This window comes from Protopterus annectens, chromosome 11.part0 (assembly GCF_019279795.1).
Source record: "Protopterus annectens isolate FY-2018-M chromosome 11.part0, PAN1.0, whole genome shotgun sequence".
NCBI lineage: Eukaryota > Metazoa > Chordata > Ceratodontiformes > Protopteridae > Protopterus > Protopterus annectens.
In genome coordinates, this window is record NC_056745.1 from 50,097,677 (window position 1) to 50,123,637 (window position 25,961).

General features: G+C 42.6%; 1 protein-coding gene across 1 annotated transcript in view; it reads left to right on the forward strand.

Annotated features, from left to right (window-relative positions):
- The window catches only part of ADAMTS20 (ADAM metallopeptidase with thrombospondin type 1 motif 20), a 3,636,702-nt gene that overhangs the window by 1,682,997 nt on the left and 1,927,744 nt on the right, over positions 1-25,961 (forward strand). Inside the window, exon 19 of the mRNA XM_044087413.1 lies at positions 1,345-1,471. Coding sequence (XP_043943348.1) covers positions 1,345-1,471 — 127 coding nt within the window. The remainder of the gene's footprint in view (positions 1-1,344; positions 1,472-25,961) is intronic.

Sequence of the window (25,961 nt, forward strand, 5' to 3'; positions counted from 1 at the left end):
TTCACCTTTCTAGTTGATTTTCTTTCAGGCTGTTTTAGTTTCTTCTCTGTAGGCTTCCAGGCCGTGAGCTTACTAGGCAGTAACTGAAATTTACTCAGGGTGAAAATATCTCTGGCACATATTTTTCAGTTTCTTTTGTTACACTGGAAGAGTTGAAGTTAAGCTGTTGATCAGCGTACAGCCATCTTTGAAAACCATTCTAGCTTGTTTTTTGGGCCAGGAATGCATTCTGTGTTGCTTTCAGATGAAACAAAATGTAATATGTATGTTAATTTTAGTAAGAATTTTGGAAAATTAAACTTTCTTGGATGTGTTATAATCTTTTGCTGCTTGTTTAGTAATTATAGTTGGTGAGGAGACAATAATGAAAGGTGAGATAGTGTGTTTTGCCTGTGAGGATGTGGAGAGGGCTGTGTATAAAAACAGAATGGGAGAGACTGGTAGATGTGCATATGTGTGGGCAGTTGTAACTGAAGGATGGATAGATTATCTAGAAGTGGTTGTTTAAGAATAAATAACAAGAATGAGGCCTTTTAAAATGTTCCTGTTTTCGCTGTCCCATTTTAATAATGCTAAAAAAGAAAAGAAAAGAGGGAGCTCTGGTGTAAGTGTATGTAACGGTGGCATATAGACATTGTTATGCATGGAGGGAGGTGCAGTAAGTTTAAGTCAATTGTTTACTGGGAATTGGGAGTGGTCAGAAAACTGTAATGAAAATGATGTAAGGGGTGTGATGGAGAGGGGATTGGGCAGAGGTAGTAGGGGAACATAGCGAATATAAGCAAAGTGCAGCGATGCAAATGAGGCAAAGACTAAGCCATATTACAAGAAAAAAATCAGGGTATTGCCCCATTCATTCATTTGTGACTGAAGCAAAACAGGATGGATTATTCTGATATTTTTTAATACCTAAACCACTAGTTTGGACAGGAGCTTACAGTGTGTCAAATACGTAGCAAAGTGTTACTAAAATCACTGATGTTATCAAATGAATATAACTAAAATGAATTCTGCTAATAACTAAGGGAATAATTTAAAGTCAGTGATTTTATGTTGGAGATCCTCTGTAGCAGCTTGCATATTGGGAAATTCATGCTATAATCACTATATACTCATAAATATGTACCTATTTGGATATCAGTAAAATACAGAGTCGCAGTGATGTAGGGAACTGAAACTGATTGGCCGCTTACATTGAATGAGGCACGTGACTTGCGAGCCACGTATAACTATAAAAGGATAAAACTTTCCCTGTCATACATGAAGCTTACCAGGCATTTCATATACCATATACACTGTGCACAGTATATTGTTTGTAATTTGGAACTTTTTTTTGTCTTTAAGGTATCCGTAAAAGGAAGGTTATCTGCATTCGAAAAAATGATCGTTTGGTTGTTTCTGACCAAAGATGTGAACATTTACCTCGTCCTCCTGCAATCACAGAGCAGTGCAATACTGAGTGCCAGTTAAGGTAATTATGGGTTAACAGTGTGCATAATGAATTAGTAAGCACATAATACTACCATCTGTTGTTGTTTTTCTTCTTCTTTCGGCTTTTCCCGATTAGGGGTCGCCACAGCAGAACTCCGGTCCGCTAATGATTGGCAGTAGATTTTTATGTTGCCGAGGTGCCAGCCCGACGCCCAACCTTCAATGAAGGCATGCCCATTCACACATGTCTTTCGAACGCCACTTGACTGCAGTGAGGACATGCAGATTCCACACAGAATGTGCTCCAGCCGAGAATCGAACGGGAGAACCTCTTGCTGTGAGGCAACAATGCTACCACTGCACCACCATGGCTTAAATACTACTGCTTTTTGTGCAATAGTATAAAAATTTGTTACTGGTGCAGTGATGTGTTCTTCTCTGTTTACAAGCGGCTTACAACCATCTGATGTCTGTTGGCACAGTAGTAGCCATCTGCTCTACTTTTTGCAATTTTCATATTCTCTACCAGTAAAAGATCTCACAAAGACAGAACCATATGAAGACTTTCATATTTTTCTGTACATTTTTTTTCTGAACCACTTTTGTTCTAGTTGCTTCTACAAGTTAGAACCAGTAGCACAAAGTGTCAGTAGATACAGTGTGTGTTGTCATTTTTACTGCATAAAATTAAAAGGTAGAGTCAAAAGTATGTTAAAATAATTAATAACATGATAATGTTTGTGCTAGAAATCCACCATTAATGACTAAACTACAGGTAGCTTATAAATGTCTGGCTCCCAATTTCCTATTTGTAAACAGGGCGTCGTTATTCTTTAGGGAAAAATTGGCTTGGCTTAGAAAGACCCTCCTGGGTCATTAGCCTAGTAACAATCTACGAATCCATGCTAATATACACTGTAAGATTTAAACCAAGCTTTGGTACTGTATAGCATGGTACAGTTAAATATAGAATATATATATATATATATATATATATATATATATATATATATATATATATATATATATATATATATATGGGTCTACTTTAAAACATTGAAATTTCATAACACTGAAACCATAACATCAAAAATGCAAAACACTGAAAACCCATAACACTGAAAACTCAGAACACTGAAAGTGTGCTTCATAACATTGAAAACTACAACACACATGTAAGTAACATCCCCTCCACCTATAATACCACCTAACTAACAAACACACTTTCTACTATAAAAAATAAAATGTCAAAGTATGCTACCCAGGAGTAGACACTCCTGTAAAAAAGTAATAATGTAACAAAGGCAAAGCACAGGAGTGTAAAAAGGCAGATATAAAAAGTCCACATCAACGAGTCTTCGTAATGATAAGGTATTCAAAACAAGGCAGTCTTCACTTCACCAAGTAAATAAAAATTCCTGTTTATTGGACAAACAGTCAAAGTTGGCAAGCGCTTTCACCCTCATGGGCTTCTTCAAGCCAAAACGCTGTACATTTTTTAAAAACCTTATATATACTTATAAAATAATTTTATATCCTGTTAAGTAATTACATAGCCTGCAATTAATTAATTGGAAACAATTAACTATTGCAGCTCTATATGCAAAAACAAAATGACTCATTTAAAACATAGTAAAATCTCTAACGAGTTCTTTATACTATATTGTACCATTTACATGAACTCCTATGGTAATTAAAAAATGTATGTATATATATATATATATATATATATATATATATATATATGTATGTATATATATATATATATATATATATATATATATATATATATGTATGCATATGTATATATATATATATATATATATATCCTTCAGCTTCCTGCCTTTCAGCATAGGTCTCAGGGGAACTGTATCATTCGACCCAGGCTTCCTATCCGCTCTCAACCTAATAATCCATCTAGTCTCACATTGTTCTGTATAATTCATAACATCTCCTCCTCTTATTGTGGGTATATTAACCTGTATAACTAAGAACTTGAACTTATGTTGTTTGGATGTTTCTAAGGTATGCTTCGAAAGAGCATTTTTATTTGATTTAATGTGGATATTATACTGGTGTTCCCTGATTCTATCTTTAAGTCTTCTATCCGTTTTGCCCACATAAAATGCTGGGCAAAACATGCAGTGAGCTAAATAAACAATGTGTTCTGTGTGACATGTAGCCATAACATTAAATCTGAAACATTGTTGACTAACAGGATGTATAAAAGATGCAGTGCTATCTATCATATTGCAAAAAAAAATCTTAACCATCAACTAATAGATAGAGCCTATAGTCAAGGAGAAATTAGTGAAGGCTTTGAAGGGGTAGAAATAATTAGGAAAAATCGGGCGTCTCCGTACGTTATGAGTAGAGTAGAAGAAGAGAATGATGGAAATAACACACCAATTGATGCATGAGGATATAATACTAGAACCAAGGTGTCAATATATTATACACAGGATGTCAATGAGATCAGAAATATCTATTTCAAGTATTGGGACATCCTCACAGTTGACCCACAACTTCGCAACATAGTAAGAGATGCACCCAAGTTCATATATAAAAATCGCATGAACCTTCATAGACGCCTCTGTTACCCTGATAGAACTAGTAGTCAACAACACCATACTCCATCATGTTGCACCAAACCTTGTAGGAAATGTAATTTTTGCAATATGATAGATAGCACAGCATCTTTTATACATTACGAAGACTCGTTGATGTGGACTTTTTGTACCTTCCTTTTTACACTCCTGTGCTTTGCCTTTGCTACACTTTCTACTATGCTTCTGCAGGGGGGGGGCAACCCCCCTGCATACCGCATAAATTAAATATACCAACTCCAAGAATGCACTACAGTGGAAAAAAGTAAATTTCCTAACCTCACTGTATGGTGATCGCAATACAGTGAGTTGAGGAAATTAACTTTTTTCCACTGTAGTGCGATCTTGGAGTTTGTGTATTTAATTAATGGGGGGTGGGGGGTAGAACCTCCCACATGGGGGGTGTAGGAGGGCTTCCCCCCTGCAGAAATGTAGTAGAAAGTATGTTTGTTAGGTGGTGTTATAGGTGGAGGAGATGTTATTTATATGTGTGTTGTAGTTTTCAATGTTACGAAGCACAGTTTCAGTGTTCTGAAGTTTCATTGTTTTGGGTTTTCGGTGTTTTGAATGTTCAATGTTATGGTCTCAATGTTATGAAATTCAATGTTATGAAATTTCAATGTTTTAAAGTAGACCTATATATATATATATATATATAGAGAGAGAGAGAGAGAGATAGAGAGAGAGAGAGAGATTATAGATATATTGCATTTGGGAATCAGAATGTATGCAGCTGAGTAAGGGAATGTAGGCTTCTATTACATTCACATTAATATCTACTGAGTAGTTATTAAAAAATGAACACATTATTACAATTTCATAAAACTGCTTACCAGTGTTAATGTGATTTTTACTTGCATACTATCCTTGTTATATTTTGCAGCTAAACTGCTGAATTTGGACTGTATGTGGCAAATGAAAACTCCATATCACAGAGTAACATGTTCACATTTATTATCCTCAGAACCTAGTTGTCATCATATTAAATGTTATAATTACACAAACTGTCAGTATATACTTGTCAAAAGTACCCACAGTCTCAGTATGTACTACAGTTTAGTATTTTAGAATGTACTACTGTGAGAAAGACAGGTATGTGCATGCCCTGTTCCTGCTGAAGTCCAATATAGATGCTTTACATGACAAAATGTAACAGAAACACCTGCTTTTATTGTAATAAAACAGTGTATAAACAGCAGGAATATATACGTTTGCTTTGCAGTTTTAGGAAATTATAGTAATTATGCATTGGCAAAATAGCTTGTGTCCATTTCACACTTTTTATTTTTTGCAGGTGTTGTCCGTGTACAAGGCTGATAAGACAATGATGTGTTTAATGAACTGAGGCTACAAATAATCAAAATGACAGTGTTGTCTGAATGTTCAAATGTGCCCTGGGCTGAACACACACACTGGATATAAAACGTTTACACACCCCTGTTAAAATGCCAGGTTTTTGTGATATAAAAAAAAATGACACCACAATAAATAATTTCAAAACTTTTCCCACCTTTAATGTGACCTATAACATGTACAATTCAGTTGAAAAACAAACAAATCTGTTAGGGGAAAAATATAAAAACATAAAAAATGTACAGTAAGCTAGTTGCATAAGTGTGCACACCCTTAAACTAATACTTTGTTGAAGCACCTTTTGATTTAATTACAGCATTCAGTCGTCTTGGGTACACAACTGCCATCAGTTAAGAGTCTGATTAACCCCAAATAAAGTTCAGCTGTCCTAGTAGGATTTTACTGACATTTACTCAGTTGCCTTCTACAGCAAAAGCAATGGTTCACAAAGAGCTTACAAAGCATCAAAGGCATCTCATTGTTGAAAGGTATCAGTCAGAAGAAGGGTACAGAAAAATTTCCACAGCATTGGATATACCATGGAACACAGTGAAGACAGTCATCAAAAAGTGGACAGTGACGTTGTAAAGAACTGGATCTCCCACCAAAATTGATGAAAAGACAAGCCGAAAACCGGTCAGGGAGGCTGCCAAGAGACCTACAGCAACACTGAAGGAGCTGCAAGAATTTCTGGCAAGTACTGGTTATGTACTACATGTGACAAGAATCACCCGTATTTTTCATATGTCTGGGTATGGGGTAGGGTTGCAAGACAGAAGCCTTTTCTTACACAGAAAAACATCCAGGCCCAGCTAAAATTTGCAAAAGAAATATATCAAATCTCCCAAAACATGTGGGGAAATGTGTTATGGTCTGATGAGACCAAGGTTAAACTTTTTGGCCACAATTCCAAAAGATACGTTTGGCACAACAACAAAACTTTGCATCACTAAAAGAAAACCATCCACACGGTGAAGCATTGTAGTGGCAGTATCATGCTTTGGGGTTGATTTTCTTCAGCAGGAACTGGGGCTTTATTCAAGGTGAAGGGAATTATGAACAGTTCCAAATACCAGTCACTTTTGGCCCAAAACTTTCAGTTATCTACTAGAAAGATGAAGATGAAGAGGAATTTCACCTTTTAACATGATAATGACCCAAAGCATACATCCAGATCAACAAAATAATGCCTTTACCAGAATTAAATTAAAGTTATGGAATGGCCCAGCCAGAGCCCAGACCTAAATCCAATAGAAAATCTATGGGGTGACCTGAAAAGGGCTGTGTACAAGAGATGCTCTCACAATCTGACAGATTTGGAGCACTTTTGCAAGGAAGAGTGGGCAAATATTGCCAAGTCAAGATGTGCCATGCTGATAGACTCCTACCCAAGAAGACTGAATGCTGTAATTAAATCAAAAGGTGCTTCAACAAAGTATTAATTTAAGGGTGTGCACACTTATGCAACCAGCTTATTATATGTTTTTTATTTTTTATATTTTTCCCCTAACAGATTTGTTTTTTTTTCAATTGAGTTGTACAGGTTATATGTCACATTAAACGTGGGAAAAGTTTTGAAATGATTTATTGTGGTCTCATTTTTTATATCACAAAAACCTGGCATTTTAACAGGGGTGTGTAAACTTTTTATATTCACTACACACATATCTGTAGCTCTCGCTCTCTCTCTCTCTCTGTGTGTGTGTGTGTGTCTATATTTATATATATATATATATATATATATATATATATGTACATAGATGTGTGTGTGTGTGTGTGTGTGTGTGTGTATGTTTGTTTATTTCAAGTTAGCATGATGTTTCTACTGGGAAAATGCCTAACAAATAGGGTGATTAGGCGCAGGTAGACATGTAGTAAGCCAGTACAGTAACTGGAGTAAAATGGAGTCTTTGATAGAAGGGGGAATAGGTGTTTCATGTATTGGAGAATTCTTGGAAGCAAATAATAGGAACTGTCACTTTAAATCAAGATGGCTGCACCTAGATAATGAACAACAGCTGTACACCTGCACCTGAAAAGCCAGGGAAAACTTCAGTATGGTAGAAGTAGTTAGTTTGGGTCCGAAGGACTATTTTATGCAGGAAATATCTACTGAGACCAGAGTAGCTGGCACTTCACGTCACACTGTATTGTTGTATCTTTGTCCATGCCACACCTGCACCTCATTTCACACTATATTGTCGTATCTTTGTCCATGCCCCCCCTGCACCTCACTTCACCCTATACTGTGGTATCTTTGTCCATGCTTCCCTTGCACCTCACTTCATACTGTATTGTTGTATCTTTGAACATGCCACCCCTCCTCCTCACTTTACACTGTATTGTTATATCTTTGTCCATGGCACCCCTGCAGCTCACTTCACACTGTATTGTTGTGACTTTCTCCATACCATCCCTGCACCTCACTTCATATTGTATTGTTGTATCCTTTCCATGTCACCCATGCACCTCACTTCACACTGTATTGTTGTTCCTTTATCCATGCTGCCCCTGTACCTCACTTCTTACTGTATTCTTGTATCTTTGTCCATGGTGCCCCAGTACCTTCACACTGTATTGTTGTATATTTGTCCATGCCTCCCCTGCACCTTACTTTACATTATATTGTTGTATATTTGTCCATACCTCCCTGCACCTCACTTCACACTGTATTGTGGTGACTTTGTCCAGGCCACCACCTTACTTCACACTGTATTGTTGCATCTTTGTCCATGCTGCCCCTTCACCTCATTTCACACTGTATTGTTGTAACTTTGTCCAGGCCACCCCACCACCTTACTTCCATCTGTATTGTTGTATCTTTATCCATGCCTTCCCTGCACCTCACTTCACACTGTAGTGTTATAACTTTGTCCACGTCACCCCACCACCACACTTCACACTGTATTGCTGTATCTTTGTCCATGCTGCCCCTGCACCTCACTTCACACTGTATTATTGTATCTTTGTGTATGCTGCCCCTGCATCTCACTTCACACTGTATTATTGTATCTTTGTGTATGCTGCCCCTGCATCTCACTTCACACTGTATTATTGTATCTTTGTGTATGCTGCCCCTGCATCTCACTTCACACTGTATTATTGTATCTTTGTCCATGCTGCCCCTGCATCTCACTTCACACTGTATTATTGTATCTTTGTGTATGCTGCCCCTGCATCTCACTTCACACTGTATTATTGTATCTTTGTCCATGCTGCCCCTGCACCTCACTTCACACTGTATTATTGTATCTTTGTGTATGCTGCCCCTGCACCTCACTTCACACTGTATTGTTGTATCTTTGTCCATGCCACTGCTGCACCTCACTTCACACTGCATTGTTGTAACTTTTGATGTTAAGTTGTCTATCTCGCCTTCGTTCTTGCTGGTTGGGATTGGAGCCGATCCTCGGCTCCGACTCGGCCATCTTCTATAGCTCGAGAGCTGTTTATTGGCTCGAGGCTACCCCTTATCCCATGATGCCTAGCGTTAGCTGCCCAGATCTCGTTTGCTGCTTCAGCTGCAAGGTACGTGGTACTGACTCAGGCTCGTATATCTTTTTCTTCTACTACTTTTCAGTCAGATTAGGTTTTTTTCAGTTATTGTATTTGTTTAGTAGTCGATAACTAGTTTGAGATAGTTTAGTGTGTTTTGTGGGTATTCCTAGAACTCGTTTTGGTTAGAGAGTTCTCCCCCTCCCCTTCCCTCCCTCTCCCTTATCCGGTTGTTTTCTGTAGATTTTTTCTTCTTTTTTGTTGTTAGGAAGCCGTTTTAGTTAGAGGCTTCCTAAATTTAAATTTAAATAAAATATATATATATATATATATATATATATATATATATATATATATATATATATATAATAATTGTAATATTTTTAGTAGTATATAGTGTCTTTTTGTTGCTTGTGTGATAGAGTACTAGTGTTAGTTTACTGGTCCAACCCTTTGTTTAAACAGTCTTCTAGATGTATTTTATATATCTATGTCTAAAGAATCTAAAGTGTCGTGATTCAAGAAGTGTGACTCATGCTGTCAAAAAATGTCTCTGACAGATGGGCACACTTCTTGCGTCTATTGCTTAGGCTCTGTGCACCCGCAGGACTCTTGTTCTATCTGCCATGCATTTAACCCAAGAGTTCTGCAGGAGCGCAAAAACAGACTTATTCTGTGGGGTCTTGTTAAGCCCCAGGATTCACCAGACAAGGCTTAGCAGGTGAAATCTCCTAAACCAGCCAAATCGTCAGCTCCCAGCTTGGAGCCGTCATTGGCCCAGGCCTTGTCTATTTCTTTGGTTCCGGCTGGAACCGAAGAGACTGCTTCCTCGTTGGCTCCACCAGCACCTTCAGAGCCGTCAAGGACACACAAGAGACCGAGGTCCCCTTCGCTAGAGTCTGTTCATTCGGCTCCATGGTCTCCCCTACCACAAAGTGACCGCAGTCATAGATCTTCCCACTCTTCTCGGTCCTCTAGGCTCTCAGACCATGATGTGGAGAGAGTGGTCAGTAGGTTGTTGAAGTCGCAGGCACTGGCCAAAATGTTGTCCAGCCCTCCTCAACAGGTGTCGGCTCCGTCCGTTTCCATCAGTGTTCCTCCTCTGACTCCATTGAACTCAGAGCCGGAGTTTATTGGGGTTTGAGTCGTGGAACCATCGGCTCCAATAACAATTTCTCCTTTGGATCCGTCGTCGGCTCTGATCCCCTCGATGGTGCCATCCATCGAGGGATCTGGGCACCGGGACTTCCTCGTCGGTTCCGAGGGGGCAGGTGGCATTGGACCCTTGTCCGACCCCGTTCTCCCTCTCGGAGCATGGGTGCAGGTGAGCTGCATCGGCCTCAGCGCCGTCTCCCTCGGTGTGGAGGAGGATTCCGGCATCTATGGAGCTGGAGCCTTCCCTGCATTGTGGCAGGGATGCCTTCGATGTCATGAGGAGTGTGCTAGCCTCTGAGCCAGCTCCACCTTCGACCCCATTGGCTCCATCCCTTATAGTGCCTGCGCCAACCTCTGTCCCTCCTCTAGACCCCAAGCGTGGGGAACTGGTGCTCCAGGGCACCCCATTGGGTGTTTCCTCTTCTTCAGAGGCCTCCTCTGATCATTCAGAGGAGCCCCCTCGGAAGAAGAAGTGCAAGAGGAAGCACATTGACTCCCCCGAGTCTGTCACTTCGGATACGGATTTGGATGAGTCGGAAGGGTCCCCGAGATCCTCTGAAGATGTTTCCTTTTTGGACATCCTAGAAATACTTAAGCAGAGGGGGAACTGGAATACCCTAGCCCCTACCGAGGACGAATCTGTATTCCTGGATGCGTTTGGTTCCCGACCTGCCACCTCCTGGGTTTCTCTGCCCTTCGATCCACTAATGTCGGTGGTGGCTCGAAGGGCTTGGTCAGCCCTGGATACCGTGGAACCAACCCCGAGGAGACCAGGCAAGTTTATTACTGCACCACCTGACAAGCAGTTTCTTACTAAGGGTGTCCCCGTGGATGCTATGGTGGTAGCAGCAGCCACTAAAAAGGAAAACTTCTTCCTCTGTCCATCCCCCTAACAAGGAGTCCAGGTCTGTAGACAGATATGGGAAGCGAATGTTTGCTTCAGCGACCTTTTCCATGAGGTCACTGAATTACTTATGCCATTTCACCAGGCTTCAGAGGGATCTCCTGAAAGAGCTTGGAGATACCCTTCAGGATCCATCAGCTGAAGGGGCCCAGGCTAAAGTGGCCTCTCAGCTAGCGACTCTCAACTCAGTAGTTAACTCCTCCATGAGGCTCATCTGTTATGCAGCCGATGGTGCGAGCAGAGCCACAGGTACAGGTGTGGCCCTTCGGAGACATGCATGGATGCGGCTGTGTAATTTTGCGGAACCCTTCAGAGCGTCATTCACCAACACTCCCTTTAATGGTTCTTTTCTCTTTGGACCACAGGTGAAAGACATTCTCACTTGGTGTGAACAGGAAGGCAAGATTCTCTCTGCCATGGGAGTCCATTTTTCCACTCCTTCCAGACCATACCCCAAGGCTCAGAAGAGTGGAAAAATGTGGTTTCGGAAATCCCAGGTTACTTCGCCTGACACACGCAGTGATTTTTTTCCTCCAGGGGCAGAGGAGGAAATAATAACAATAGACGCAGCCTTCGGGGCAGAGGGGGTCCGCAAAACCAGGGCAGCAGAGAATCCTTTTCTGACGAGCCCTTTCAACATCCCTGAAGGGTTGCCCGACTGTCCGTCTCCAGAGGCAGTCAGGGGAAGACTTTCCTTGTACCCACAAGCCTGGCTAAACCTTACGCAAGACAAATGGGGTACATTCAATCATATCCGGAGGTTACAGAATCCCATTCTCTCAACCCCCTCTACCGTCACGCAAGTCCCTCCCAGAGGTTCCACCCAATCTGAGGGACCAAGCAGTTATAGAAGTTTCAAAACTGCTAGAAAAAAAAAGAGTCATCCAGGAAGTCCAGGCAGACCAACACGGATCCGGAACTTACTCAAGGTTCTTTTTGGTACCAAAAAAGACAGGAGACTGGAGACCTATTTTGCATCTCAGCAGACTGAACAAGTCTGTCCGAAGAACAAAGTTTCGGATAGTCACGCTACAGTCCATTCTACCCTTTCTGGGTCAGGACAATTGGATGTGCTCCATAGATTTCCAGGATGCGTATTATCACATCAAAATGGACAGACGCTCCAGGAGGTTCCTTCGCTTCCGACTGGGGGCCAGTCATTATCAGTTCAGAGCTCTGCCCTTTGGTCTCACCACAGCCCCCAGGGTGTTCACCAAATGTATGGCAGTGGTCACGGCTCACCTAAGGCATTGAAGATTCCAGGTGTTTCCATATCTAGACGACTGGCTCCTTACTGCTACTACCAGGCATCAACTCCTTCAAGCCAGGGACTATACAATTTCAATTTGCTCCCAACTAGGCATCACCATAAATTTCAAAAAATCTGCCTTGTTGCCCTGTCAGTCTATTACTTATATAGGAGCAGACTTAGATACAAGGAGCATGTCCGCAAAGCTACCTTCGGACAGGGTCTCCATAATTCGCCAACAAGTTCAAATCATCATGCAACCCAAAAGGATAGAAGTCAGGCATGTCCTTCAAACTCTGGGTTCTGTGGCAGTGGCAATTCTTCTGATCCCTCTGGCCCGCTTTCACATGAGAATCTTTCAGTGGCTTCTGTTCACACAATGGTCCTTTTAACAGCTCCCCATGTCTCACACGATCTTGATCACAGAAGCATGCAAAAGGCACCTTTCCTGGTGGATGGTCTCCCCTCTACTGACTCAGGGCAGACCCTTCATTCAGCCCCCTCCAGTTGCTACAGTGACCACAGACACCTCCCTGATAGGGGGGGGGGCATTATCAGGGAAGGACAGTCCAAGGCACTTGGCAGACTCACGAGTACCATCTGCAAATAAACATCCTAGAAATGAGAGCCGTGCTCCTAGCGTTGCAAGCTCTTCAGGACTCTCTCCCTTCTGGGACCATTGCAATTCAAATGGACAACCTGTCAGTGGTGTGGTACATCAACAAGCAGGGTGGAACCAGGTCCTCCCCCCTATGTCGAGAAGCACTCAGACTCTGGCAGTGGGCGATTTCCTCCCAACAATTTCTGATTGCAACGCACATCCCTGGGACGTCCAACGTCATAGCGGACAGGCTCAGCAGAGCTATTCTAATGCCTCACAAGTGGTCTCTGAATCAGGTAGTTGCGGACTTAATCTTCCGCAAATGGGGACAGCCGTGCTGCGACGTCTTTGCCCCCCCCCCCTTTCAACAGCAAATGCAGCAACTACTTCTCCCTTCTTCCACTTACTGGTCACTCTCCCAGAGACACTCTAGTCCACGATTGGCCTCAGGGACTTCTTTATGCCTTCCCTCAATTTCCTCTGATACTGAAACTCATACAGAAAGCTATGTCGTTGGGTTGCAGAATGATCCTCATTGTTCCCTACTGGCCTCGACAAATATGGTTCGCATTTCTGCACCATTACCTTCTCGAGCAGCCTTGGACTCTGGATCTGATTCCAGACCTACTGATTCATCAGTCAGGCAGGCTGCATCAGTCCCCTCAAACACTCCAGCTTACAGCTTGGTTGCTCCACTTCCAACATTAGCCAGATTTCCCAGCATTTCTCCGGCTGTTTGTGACATTCTTGTCTCCTCCCATAAGTCTACCATTAGAAGGACTTATGCTAGCAAATGGAAATGTTTTTCTTGTTGGGCAGAGGCTAGGAACTTAGATCCCTTCACAGCCCCTATCCATGCGATTTTGGAGTTCCTAACAGAACTCTTTCATTCGGGGTCCGCTTCTGTCACAGTTGGGGTTCAATTAGTGGCCATTTCAAATTTTCATGTTGGATTGTCTGGTACAAACATTATGTCTCATAAGCTATGTAAAGCCTTTCTAAGAGGGGCTACTCTCCTTAGACCCCCAGTGAGAGATCCCCCCCTCCTTGGGACCTTAATTTGGTATTGTCCTCCTTGATTATACCTCCTTTTGAACCGGCGGCGGCCTGCTCCATTAAGTTTCTGTCTTGGAAAACTCTATTTCTAGTAGCTATTACTTCAGCCAGATGTGTTTCTGAACTTCAGGCACTATGCGTCCGTCCTCCATACCTAGTATTTCATAAGGACAGGGTTGCTCTGAGGACTAATCCCTCTTTCCTTCCGAAAGTCTGTTCAGAAAATAATTTGAATCAAACTATTGACCTACCTGTGTTTTTCCTAACCACACCAACAAGGCAGAATACAAGTTACATCTATTGGATGTTCCTAGACAATTGAGGTTCTACTTGCATAGAACGAAGGATATAAGGAAGTCAGACCAACTATTCCTTTCCCATGCTCATGGCAAACAAGGTCTTCCAGTTTCCAAAGTGACCTTATCCAGGTGGTTATCTCACATCATTACCTTTGTCTATCAGTTAGGGAACACAGAGTTGCCTATTAAACCAAAGGGTCATTCTACTAGGGCCTTAGCCACCTCTGTAGCCTTCCAGTCTAGGTTGCCGATGGACTCTATCTGTGCTGCCGCTACTTGGGTAAATCCTCATACCTTCATTTCTCATTACAAGTTGGATTTGGTCTCCAGTAGTAGAGCTAGTTTTGGTTCCACTGTTCTGAAGAGTCTGTTCCAATGAGCCACCCAGGATTGTAGGTGCTAGGGACGCTGTCCCAACCAGCAAGAACGAAGGCGAGATAGACAACGTAACATAAAGAAGTTATGTACCTACCATAACATTCCATGTTAGTTGTCTTCATCTTGCCTTTTTTCTTGCGTCCCCCCTCCATCCCCTTGTCCTATTGGACCGAGAGGAGTTCAGGTTTCACTAGCTGAGTGTTCCCTGGTTTGTTTCCTCTACTGACTTAGACAGTGGGACAGGTTTGCTTAACCTTTTGTTTAGAGGGGTTGATTCATGGTTATGTCTAGAATTAGCTATTTCAAACGAGATCTGGGTAGATAGCGCTAGGCATCATGGGATAAGGTGTAGCCTCGAGCCAGTAAACAGCTCTTGAGCTGTAGAAGATGGCTGAGTCGGAGCCGAGGATTGGCTCCGATCCCAACCAGCAAGAAAGAAGGTGAGATGACGACAACTAACATGGAACGTTATGGTAGGTACATAACTTCTTTTTCATGTCTCCCCTGCACCCCACTTCACACTGTATTGTTGTTTCTTTGTCCATGAAACCCCTGCACCTGTCACACTGTACTGCTGTATCTTTGTCCATCCTGCTTCTGCACCTCACTTCACACAGTATTGTTGTAGCTTTGTCCATGCCACCTCAGCACCTCATTTCATACTGCATTGTTGTATCTTTGTCCATGCTTCCCCTTCATCTCACTTCACACTGTATTGTTGTATCTTTATCCATGCCACCCCTGCACCTGTCTTCACACTGTATTGTTGTAACTTTCTCCATTCCATCCCTGCACCTCACTTCACAATGTTTTGTTGTATCTTTGTCCATGCTGCTCCTGCACCTGTCTTCACACTGTATTGTAGTATCTTTGTGTATGCTGCTCCTGCACCTGTCTTCACACTGTATTGTAGTATCTTTCTCCATGCCTCCCTTGCACCTCACTTCATGCAGTATTGTTTCATCTTTGTGGATCCCTCCCCTGCACTTCACTTCACAATGTATTGTTGTATCATTGTCCATGCTGCCCCTGCAGCTCACCTCACACTGTATTGTTATATCTTTGTCTATGCCCCCTGTGCACCTCACTTCACACTGTGTTGTTGTTTCTTTTTTCCATGCCACCCCTGCACCTCACTTCACAGTGTATTGTTGTATCTTTATCCATGCCGACCATGCAACTCACTTCACTCTCTATTGTTGTATCTGTGTCCATGCCACCCTCCCCTCCAAGTCACTTCACACTGTTTTGCTCTTTGTCCATGCCACCCTCCACCTCACTTCACACTGCATTGTATCTTTGTCCATGCTTCCCCTGCACCTCACTTCACACTAACTTTCTCCATGCCGCCTCTGCACCTCATTTCACAGTGTACTGTTGTCTTTGTCCATGCCACCACTGCATCTCACTTCACACTGTATTGTTGTAACTTTGTCCATGCTGCTCCTCTTTGTCCATGCTGCCCCTGCACCTCACTTCACACTGTATTATTGTATCTTTGTTCATGCTGCCCCTGCACCTCACTTCACACTGTATTATTGTATCTTTGTTCATGCTGCCCCTGCACCTCACTTCACACTGTATTATTGTATCTTTGTTCATGCTGCCCCTGCACCTCACTTCACACTGTATTATTGTATCTTTGTTCATGCTGCTCCTGCACCTCTCTTCACACTGTATTGTTGTATCATTGTCCATGCTGCCCCTGCACCTCACTTCACACTGTATTATTGTATCTTTGTTCATGCTGCCCCTGCACCTCACTTCACTCTGTATTGTTGTATCTGTGTCCATGCCACCCCTCCAAGTCACTTCACACTGTTTTCTTCTATCTTTGTCTGTCACCCTCCACCTCACTTCATACTGTATTGTTCTTTGTTCATGCTGCCCCTACACCTCACTTCACACTAACTTTCTCCATGCTGCCCCTGCACCTCATTTCACAGTGTACTGTTGTGTCTTTGTCCATGCCACCCCAGCACCTCACTTCACACTGTATTATTGTAACTTTGTCTATGCCGCTTCTGCACCTCTCTTCACACTGTATTGTTGTATCATTGTCCATGCTTGACTTGCACCTCTCTTCACACTGTATTGTTGTATCATTGTCCATGCTTGACTTGCACCTCTCTTCACACTGTATTGTTGTATCATTGTCCATGCTTGACTTGCACCTCTCTTCACACTGTATTGTTGTATCATTGTCCATGCTTGACTTGCACCTCTCTTCACACTGTATTGTTGTATCATTGTCCATGCTTGACTTGCACCTCTCTTCACACTGTATTGTTGTATCATTGTCCATGCTTGACTTGCACCTCTCTTCACACTGTATTGTTGTATCATTGTCCATGCTTGACTTGCACCTCTCTTCACACTGTATTGTTGTATCATTGTCCATGCTTGACTTGCACCTCTCTTCACACTGTATTGTTGTATCATTGTCCATGCTTGACTTGCACCTCTCTTCACACTGTATTGTTGTATCATTGTCCATGCTTGACTTGCACCTCTCTTCACACTGTATTGTTGTATCATTGTCCATGCTTGACTTGCACCTCTCTTCACACTGTATTGTTGTATCATTGTCCATGCTTGACTTGCACCTCTCTTCACACTGTATTGTTGTATCATTGTCCATGCTTGACTTGCACCTCTCTTCACACTGTATTGTTGTATCATTGTCCATGCTTGACTTGCACCTCTCTTCACACTGTATTGTTGTATCATTGTCCATGCTTGACTTGCACCTCTCTTCACACTGTATTGTTGTATCATTGTCCATGCTTGACTTGCACCTCTCTTCACACTGTATTGTTGTATCATTGTCCATGCTTGACTTGCACCTCTCTTCACACTGTATTGTTGTATCATTGTCCATGCTTGACTTGCACCTCTCTTCACACTGTATTGTTGTATCATTGTCCATGCTTGACTTGCACCTCTCTTCACACTGTATTGTTGTATCATTGTCCATGCTTGACTTGCACCTCTCTTCACACTGTATTGTTGTATCATTGTCCATGCTTGACTTGCACCTCTCTTCACACTGTATTGTTGTATCATTGTCCATGCTTGACTTGCACCTCTCTTCACACTGTATTGTTGTATCATTGTCCATGCTTGACTTGCACCTCTCTTCACACTGTATTGTTGTATCATTGTCCATGCTTGACTTGCACCTCTCTTCACACTGTATTGTTGTATCATTGTCCATGCTTGACTTGCACCTCTCTTCACACTGTATTGTTGTATCATTGTCCATGCTTGACTTGCACCTCTCTTCACACTGTATTGTTGTATCATTGTCCATGCTTGACTTGCACCTCTCTTCACACTGTATTGTTGTATCATTGTCCATGCTTGACTTGCACCTCTCTTCACACTGTATTGTTGTATCATTGTCCATGCTTGACTTGCACCTCTCTTCACACTGTATTGTTGTATCATTGTCCATGCTTGACTTGCACCTCTCTTCACACTGTATTGTTGTATCATTGTCCATGCTTGACTTGCACCTCTCTTCACACTGTATTGTTGTATCATTGTCCATGCTTGACTTGCACCTCTCTTCACACTGTATTGTTGTATCATTGTCCATGCTTGACTTGCACCTCTCTTCACACTGTATTGTTGTATCATTGTCCATGCTTGACTTGCACCTCTCTTCACACTGTATTGTTGTATCATTGTCCATGCTTGACTTGCACCTCTCTTCACACTGTATTGTTGTATCATTGTCCATGCTTGACTTGCACCTCTCTTCACACTGTATTGTTGTATCATTGTCCATGCTTGACTTGCACCTCTCTTCACACTGTATTGTTGTATCATTGTCCATGCTTGACTTGCACCTCTCTTCACACTGTATTGTTGTATCATTGTCCATGCTTGACTTGCACCTCTCTTCACACTGTATTGTTGTATCATTGTCCATGCTTGACTTGCACCTCTCTTCACACTGTATTGTTGTATCATTGTCCATGCTTGACTTGCACCTCTCTTCACACTGTATTGTTGTATCATTGTCCATGCTTGACTTGCACCTCTCTTCACACTGTATTGTTGTATCATTGTCCATGCTTGACTTGCACCTCTCTTCACACTGTATTGTTGTATTTTTTTCCTGCTGCCCCTGCATATCTCTTCACATGGTTTTATCTTTGTCTATGCTGCTCCTGCACCTCACTTCACATTGTACTGCTGTATCTTTGCTCATACCACCCCTGCACTTCACTTCACTCTGTATTGTTGTATCTTTGTCCATGCCACCCCTCCAAGTCACTTCATACTGTTTTCTCCATGCCACCCTCTACCTCACTTCACACTGTATTGTTGTATCTTTGTCCATGCCAATCCTTGTACCTTACATCACACTGTATTGTTGGTATCTTTGTACATGCCGCCCCCTCCACTTCACTTCACACTGTATTGTATTTTTGTCCATGCTACCCCTGCACCTAATTTCTCAGTGTATTGTTGTATCTTTGTCCTTGCCTCCCCTCCACCTCACTTCACACTGTATTGTTGAATTAATACTGTGATATCTGGATGGACATGTAACAGAAAAAAAGATACTAAATCTACAGTACAGTTTAAAATGCTTATATATTGCATGTATTTCACTGCTTTAGCTTGCTTTATATTACAATGAGATTGTGTGCGTGCGCCTGCTGCAGTATTCCCTACTACTTACAGAGAAGGCAAACCACGGAAAATAAAAAAAAAAAAAGGATAAATAACTTTATTGAATTAAATCCAGTGAAATTAAAATTCCATAAAACTGCAGTATGTCTTGCAAGGAGTAGTTAATTAGCCTGGCACTCTGAAAGCTTGCTTTTGCCTTATTTTGTGATATGGACTTGTTGATTACGATGTTCAGCATTCTTACTGTGTCAGTGTCATATGGGTTCTATGCCTGCCAAACCCAGCACTGCCAGCTTTCCAGAGCTCAAAATCCCATCCTCTGACTCTCTGTTATAGGGGATTCGTGAAACCCCTCCCATCAAGGGAAGCCTAACACCTGCCACAGAGAGTCAGTTATTCAGTCCAGCTGAAGTAGCAAACAAGTACCAGCTGAAGGACTCACACAGCTGAATATCCTCAGCAGCCTACATTAGTGGATTAGAGCTTCCAGAAACTCAGATCAGATCCCTTTCAGAATTTCCCTTCCTGTTTTTAATGTATTTTCTTATTTCTGTTGTATTTACAAAAATATATGTGTGTGTTAATTTTACATTTTAATATACCTACTCTTTACTATTGCTGTTAAATCCTCTGGGAATTCTAACTTACCCTGTTGTTTTTATGCTTAATACTGCTTTTAAGCATTTATGGGGCTTTTCTGATGTGTTTTTTGACTTGTACTGGATGTATGAAGTTCTGTGATATCATTTGAACACGAGGGATTGTCTCTTAACAGGTTGCCAGTGGTCTATTTATTATGTTTATCTGCTTCATTATGAAGTTCTGACAGGAAAGAATTTTACTTTTCTTTATTTTTATAATATTTATTGCTAGTTTAACACTGCTATAGCCATTTTTTATCATTAAATCATGATTTTACTTGATTACATTATTTACATTTTCTTTGGAGATGTTTTTCATTTCTGACAAGGGAGTCTGTAAGTAAATGCTTACTGATGCCGATCTGATGTTCATTTTTGTTTGATTCAATGGATAGGACTTGAGTCCATCTCGTATCTGGCCACGGCACCTTCAAACACGTGCATCCAGGGCTCTGACTCCTCCCTTGCTCATAATCCCTCTCTTCCACCTTCGTGTTAGCTCAGATCTTGTTTTCCACCTGATCGAATGGTCATGTTTTTTTTCAGGGCTCTGATGTGCATCTTTTTTGGTGTGAAGATAAATCAAGCTTAATTTTTACTTCTGGTATTAGACTTAGTTCTGCTCCCTTTTAAAGTGTTTTTTGTTTATAAAAAATAATAATAATCATTTTCAGATTTATAGGTATTTTAGTTTTATTGGATAGTCAGACCTGTTATAGGTCTTGTATTAAGGTTTGTTATTCCAGTTGTTATTATAGTTAAGGGTTTTGCCCTTTAGGCCTCCTTTCATGTCTTCCTTATTGTGTCAATGTTTTTTTCTTCTTTTTCTATTTCTTTTTCATTGGTTCATAGGTGTGTACTAGGCTAATGGCCCTGGAGCCTTTACAAGCCTAGCCCAAAACAATTGCCCAGGCACTGTGCCAACCTGTGTTAGTTCACAGTTCCCCTATCGAGTAGGACAACTGGAGTGATCCCTGGGGTGAACTTTCTGTTACCCACCACTCGTCAAGATTTCTTTTGAAGAGGGCCAGCGAGGTGCTCTGCTTGACATGAATGGGAAGCTTATTCCAGGGTATGGGCAGTCTTTGGGAGATGGACCTGTCCCTCCAGCATGTTCTGTTAATTGTGGTAATGAGGTTGTGATCTCTGGAGTGTGTGGCACGGGGTGATTGGGATTTCTTTAGGTGTAGCATTTTAATTAGGGCTGGGTTGGACATGGCTTTGTAAGTCAAGCAGAGATCACCTCTAAGTAGACGATAAGGGACTGAGAACAGCTGAAATTTCTTGAGTCTGTCCATGTAGGACATGTGTTTAATCCTTAGGATCCTTTTTGTGAGGTACTTTTGTGGCCTCTCCAGCTGTTGTAGGTGTCTGGTCAGGTACATGCCAAACGGGGCATTATATTCGATGATTGGTCTAATGAGGGATGAGTAGAGAGGGATGATGACCTCTTTATTCCTGGATGCAAAACCTTTGGTTATAGGTATGCCATGTAGAAGAACTTTCTGACCACAGTGGCAATGTGGTGGTTGAAGGTGAGGTGGCTGTCAACTTGGGTGCCCAGATCTCTTTAGTATTCAGTAGGCTCCCATCAATGTGGTAATTTGTGGAACCTGAGTTTTTTCCAAAGAGGATGATAATGCATTTTTTGGCTTTAAGTTTCAGGCCTTGGTTTTGACACCAGTCACTGGTCTCAGAGAGGCCTTTTTGTAGGATTTCTGCATCACTTGGGGAATTGATAATGACTCCTAGCTTGCAGTCATCAGCAAACTTGATCAGCCGGAGTCCTTCTGTGTTGGCCTGAACTTCTGAGAAGTAGATGCCAAACAGGAGAGGGCCCAGGACAGAGCCCTGTGGGAATCCACTAGTGACTGGTAAACAGTCTGACTTGGAATCCACAATTTTCATTCTGTGGGTCCTGTCTGTGAGCCAATTTAAAACCCACCTAGTGATGTAAGGATTGATACCTAGTTTGGTGAGTTTATCAGTCATACCTAAGTGGGGAACGGTAAAGGCCTTAGCCAGGTTGAGGTAGGCTGTATGCACTGTCTTACCCTCATCCGTAGCCCAGCACTACCAGGTTATATACCTCATACCATGCTTTTCAGCCCCATAACTTGGACCGAACCACAAAAGGAGGGGGAGTATCAATATTCGTCAGAGATACCCACACCTCCAGGTTGGTGGCACAGCACGAAGCATCAGTGACTATCCATGTGCAACTAACAGTGGGTAAAACTGCCTTCCAGTTTATAGCCTGCTACAGACCACCCTCCCAAACCCAGGAACCCCACTTGGCCTTCCTGAGAACACTGGAAAATATGAAGGTCTCTCCAAACACCATTATATTGGGCGACTTCAACTACCCAAACATAGACTGGGAGCATTTAGCTCCAACACCCTAACCCAAAGGTTCCTAGAATTTATAAACTCAAATGCTATGGAACAACTTGTTACCACTCCCACAAGAGGGGAAAACATACTGGACCTGATCATCACCAACATGGGGACTCTATGCTCCAGACCAGAAGTGTATCCCTCACTGGTAAGATCAGACCATAAACTAATCTCACTGGATATTCACATCCCGACCCCACCCCCTGCCCAGAAAACCACAGTGAAAAACTTCTCTAAAGCAAATTTCACACTCCTCAAAACCGAGGTGGAATCCTTCAAAGCCCCCGGGCCTGTGGAAAATACGGCCCAGACCACAGAATCCTTTATAAATGCATTCTATGAACACCTTCAGGAATGCATGGATCATGCAATCCCAAATAAAACCAAGACCCAATCCTCCAAAGGCAGACGTCCTGTCTGGTGGACCCCAGCCATAAACAAACTATACAATAGAAGAAGGAAGCTACTACATGATAGAGCAAAATCTCAAAAAGGGAAGGCATCTCTGATCAGTATTAGCAAAAAACTATGGGCACTCATAAAATCGTCTAAGGCCAGCTTTGAGAGAAAAATTGCACAGGACACTAAGGATAATCACAAGGCTTTCTTTAGTTATGGTAGGAACCTGGGTGGGAATTCCCAGATATGCTCAGAATTAGTCCAAAATGACAAAAAATACACCGAACCGACTAACATTGCCAACATCCTAGCTGACAGCTTCAGCGTAAACTCCCCTGCCTCCCCACCAAAAGGGCAAATATCTATCCCAGCAGAGTGCTGCCCCCCTGACATCTCAGATGCTCAGGTAAGAGCCGCCCTCTCCAAAGCAAAAAACACAGCATCAATGGGACCAGACGGTGCCCCGGGCTGCATCCTACATGAACTCCAAGAAGAGCTAAACCCAAACGTAAAACTACTGTTCAATCTCAGCCTTACTACAGGATATGTACCCAAAGAGTGGCGTACAGCAACAGTGGTCCCTCTCCACAAAGGTGGTGCCTCAACTGATCCTGGAAACTATCGCCCCATAAGCCTGACTAGCTTGGTCTGCAAAGCTATGGAAAGGATCATCATGGGCCTCATAAATAAAGATATTGGGACCTACAGACACTGGATCCTACCCAGTTCGGCTTTGTTAAGGGCAGATCCTGCCTCTTAAACCTGGTTGATTTCTTTGAAACAGTCACCAAGGCCATTGACGAGGGGAAGGTGGTCCACACAGCCTACCCGGACCTCACAAAAGCCTTCGATACAATACCCCACTCGGGCATTATAGATAAGCTCACCAGCTTAATTATAAACCCCTATGTCACTAGATGGGTTGCAAACTGGCTCAAGGGCAGAACCCACATGGTTAGAATTGCTGGAGCCATGTCAGACTCCAAACCAGTTACAAGTGGCGTCCCACAAGGCTCAGTCCTGGGACCTCTCTTGTTCGGTATATATTTCTCGGAGGTACAGGCCAACACGGAAGGACTGTGGCTGACCAAGTTCGCAAATGACTGCAAACTGGGCGCCATAATCGACTCTCCAGCCGACACAAGCATCCTCCAAAAGGGCCTCTTAGAAACAGACAACTGGTGCCAGAGCCATGGCCTCAAGCTAAACGCCAAAAAGTGTATAGTCATCCCCTTTGGCAGAAACAAAGTGGCCACAAATTACCACATAGGTGGTAATCCATTAAGTACAGAAGAAGTAATTAGGGACCTGGGGACCCAAGTTGATAGCAGTCTCTCATTTGACAACCACGTGGCCAAAGTGGTTAGAAAAACATTTTATATAGCCCACCTGATCATGAAGGGATTCACATCTAGATCAGGGGAGGTCATCGTGCCTCTTTACTCATCCCTCATCAGGCCCATAATTGAGTACAATGCTCCTTTTGGGATGTACCTTACCAGACACCTGCAGCAACTGGAAAGACCCCAAAAGTACTTCACCAAGAGGATCAAAGGGCTCAAACAGATGCCATATGCTGCCCGGTTAAAGAAACTCAAGCTCTACTCAGTGGCATATCGCCTGCTTAGAGGCGATCTGTGCCTGACGTATAAAGCCATGTCCAACCCGGAATTAATGGACATGCTGCACTTCAGAAAATCCAAATCCCATCGAGCTATGCGCTCGACAGACTTGAACCTCAGCACTGAAATAAATAGGACATGCTGGAGGGACAGATTCATAACCCAGGGGCTCTCTTCACTCTGGAATAAAATCCCAGTCCAGGTTAGGCAGAGTCCCTCATTGACTCTCTTCAAGAGGAATCTTGATGAGTGGATGGGAGATCGTATGTTTACCCCGGGTATCACTTCTGTGTCACTGTTAGACAGAGGCACAGTATACTAACCTCGAAAAAGGGCATAGCAAAATTAATTTAAAATGGGTGGCGAAAGCCAAACACACTCTCGCTAGGCTTATAAATGCCCTAGGGCAGATAGCCTAGTATGAACCTATGAATCCACAGCCTTGGCGACTGCCTCAAAGAAGTCAACAAGGTTCAGCAGCCAGGATCTCCTCTTGACAAAGCCAAACTGTGTGGGGTCAGAGAGGATGTCTGATAAAAGTTTTAAAAAGTGCTCCAAATGTGGCCACAAGATCCCACCACAAGACCCGCATACTCTCTGTGTTTACTGTTTGGGAGCAACTCCTCTTGGACACTATCTGTGCCTGTTTTGGATATAAGGCACTTCGGAGCAGGAAGACAAGTTGATATTAAAGTATTGTTGCCAACTCAGCTGAGTTCTTTCTGTACAGCCCCTTCAAAAGAGAAGACTATGCAAAAAGAAAAGGATGTTCCTAAGCCTCAGAGAAGCAAGACACCTGAGAAGGCTGCTGATAAATGTCATAGAAGGTTTCCCCAACCCAACACCACACTGGGTCTGGCAGCTAAACTTTCCATGTCTTCAGATCCGAAGTCTGGGCAAATCCGATTACCTTCTCCTCAGTTAAGGTTTCTTCCAGATCCAGTTAGCCCTACTTTGCACTCTCCCATACTACAGGAATGAAGACTTTTGAGGGCTTCATTGTTAGCTTCCTCAGCTAGGTTTGCCCATTCTTCGAGGAGCCTTACCAAAGGCAATGCCAGTAAAATGATGTGGAAGTTTCTTGGACTGCAGATCCAGTTAGGTGCCAAGAGCAGGCCCCTCAACCCCTCCACACAGGACTATGATCTGATCTTCGTGTCCAAGACCCGTGGATTTGAATTTACCCGCAGTATCTAGGCCAGCTCCAAAAGAAATTTACTTCACTCCTTTTTGACTCTTGAAATGTCTGATCCATAAGGGAATCAGAACTGAAGTGTTAGTACCAGGGCTGCTGAGGACAGGTTGACTCTGAAGCTGTCAGAACCATCTCTGCCTCTTGGAGCCTTAACTCTAGATAGCAGGGCTCTGATGTTGGCTTAGCACCTAGGTCGGTGTTAAGCGAGGACTTTCGCTCCAGTTTCTCAGGGATACTCCTCGATTTGGATCTCAGGCTTGGCGTTCGAAGCTGTCAAGATAAGTGGTGCTTCCTTCCCATTTGGATACATCCTGACCTCTTTCTTTTTCTGCGTTAACCTCAACTGTTTCTCCTCGACAGGCACAATCAGCTGCAAAACATCCTGGGGAAGTACTTGCTCTGAGTTCGCAATCTGATCCTGATCCATCATTTAATTTGCCTCAACATCAGCTCCATAAGAAACAGATGTGTAAATGAAGACACTTAGATTCATCAAGCAAATCAGTCAGAGAAGACATAGATTTGGATGAAGG